Source organism: Rosa rugosa, chromosome 2 (genome assembly GCF_958449725.1).
Source record: "Rosa rugosa chromosome 2, drRosRugo1.1, whole genome shotgun sequence".
NCBI lineage: Eukaryota > Viridiplantae > Streptophyta > Magnoliopsida > Rosales > Rosaceae > Rosa > Rosa rugosa.
This window is the reverse complement of record NC_084821.1, coordinates 51,560,715-51,562,495: the sequence shown is the minus strand read 5'-3', so window position 1 is coordinate 51,562,495 and position 1,781 is coordinate 51,560,715. Positions and strand designations below refer to the sequence as shown.

Here is a 1,781-nt window from a genome sequence, read left to right as displayed (position 1 = left end):
TTGTACATTGTATGTTGGTTAGAAAGAATTGGTGGTGATGGAGGGCTCTAATTATACTATGGTCTATTTGCTATAGGAGTTGAATAATGCATCGTCAATTTTCAAATAAAATGTAGCTTCCTTTTGTACCTTACGCAACTAAATTTAACCTATTTGAAATAACTGACAAAACATATAAGTTACCTACTAGCTCTATATATATATACCTCATCATGTTTTTAGGAGAATATTGTGGTATTCCTCCCAGTTCAATTTTCCCAAGTTGGTGACAGATCTATTTTGTAGTTAATTTGATGGCTTATTGCTTATCACCAATTAAAAACGATAAAATCTGGATTGCCTATGTTAGCGACGCAGAGGATCTATATTAACACCATACCTCCTAGCATCACCTCATTGTTTGCACCTGTATTTTGTCAATCAATTAAGAGCCTACTTTGAGAGGCGTTTAATTTGATTGAGAACCTCGATCATCAGAATTCAGAACTATGGCTAATTCAAAGCAATATTTGTTTCTGATTATCTTGGCTTCATGGGCGGCTGTCGGTTTAGGGTCTATTCAGTCCATGGCATGCATGCAGAAACTCATGCCTTGTCAATCATATTTTAAGAAACTGGACAATGTTCCTGATACGTGTTGTACGCCGATGAAGAATATGCTATCGGAGACGGCGGATGATAAGAACTGCATTTGCGGGGTCTTTGGCAACCCCATCATGTTGAAGAACCTGAATATAACCCAGGATGATACCATGAAGCTTGCAAAAGCTTGTGGCTTGAAGGCTGACATTTCAAAATGCGACAAGAAGGAAAAGGATACTGCATCGCCATCGTCATCACCAAGTCCATCACCATCAGCTTCTAATGCAGCCTCTCGTTTCAGCAAATCTGGTTTCACAGCCTCTTTCATTGCAACTCTAATTTTTTCAGCAGCATTTTAATTATGTAACGCATTCCATATATTTTTGGCTGTTGTCAACATTATGGAGTTGGTATCATTATATCACGACAGGAACGATATGGAACAACCCACTTGATCGAGAGTGTTTCGAAATGCTCCATCGCATTGTGAATCAAGGGATAATTGTAATAAATGAAGAGAACACTCTTCTCTATTAGCAGAATTCATATTTTTTTGTGGTGAAATTAAATATATGTATATGTTTTAAGTGGGAGTGTACGATATATTAACGTATGGGTACATGTAGACGGAATTTTCTTAGGTACCCGGGTGTTTCTCATACACTCATTTTGTTAAATATTTTAGACCATTGAATTAGTAATATATTCAATGATCCAAAATATTTAAAATTTGATAACCTGTTTAGCCCTTAGTCAATTATTGTTTGATTATCAATTGAAAATTGACAATTACGTTTTTTCCTTTTTAAAAAAATTTAAAAAACTTTCTAACTTAGGCTCACCGAATTACTATTTGTTAAATATTCTTTATTACTAATTAATTTTATCATTAGCCAATTAATGTTTGATTAATGCCTGATTATCAATTGAGAATTACACAATTGACAATTACATTTTTTCCTTATTAAAAACAAAAATCTTCTAACCTAGGCTCACGGAATTAGTATTAGTTAAATAGTATTTATTACTAATTAATTATATCATTAGTAGTTTCCTTAACCAAATATAATTCTTTTTGCATGTATTTTACGACAACCACAACAATTAATGTAAAAATAGATCTAGTAACTACTTCATGTATAGCTTGTTATTACTGCTTTTTGAACTAATTTACAAATGTTACCACAATGTGTTATCAT

General features: G+C 33.2%; 1 protein-coding gene across 1 annotated transcript; it reads left to right on the top strand.

Moving 5' to 3' along the window:
* Window positions 1–488: 488 nt before the first annotated feature.
* Window positions 489–941, top strand: LOC133730952 (non-specific lipid transfer protein GPI-anchored 9-like). Its single transcript, XM_062158448.1, has one exon. The coding sequence runs from the start codon at window positions 489–491 to the stop codon at window positions 939–941; it is 453 nt and encodes a 150-aa protein (XP_062014432.1).
* The last annotated feature ends 840 nt before the right edge of the window (window positions 942–1,781 follow it).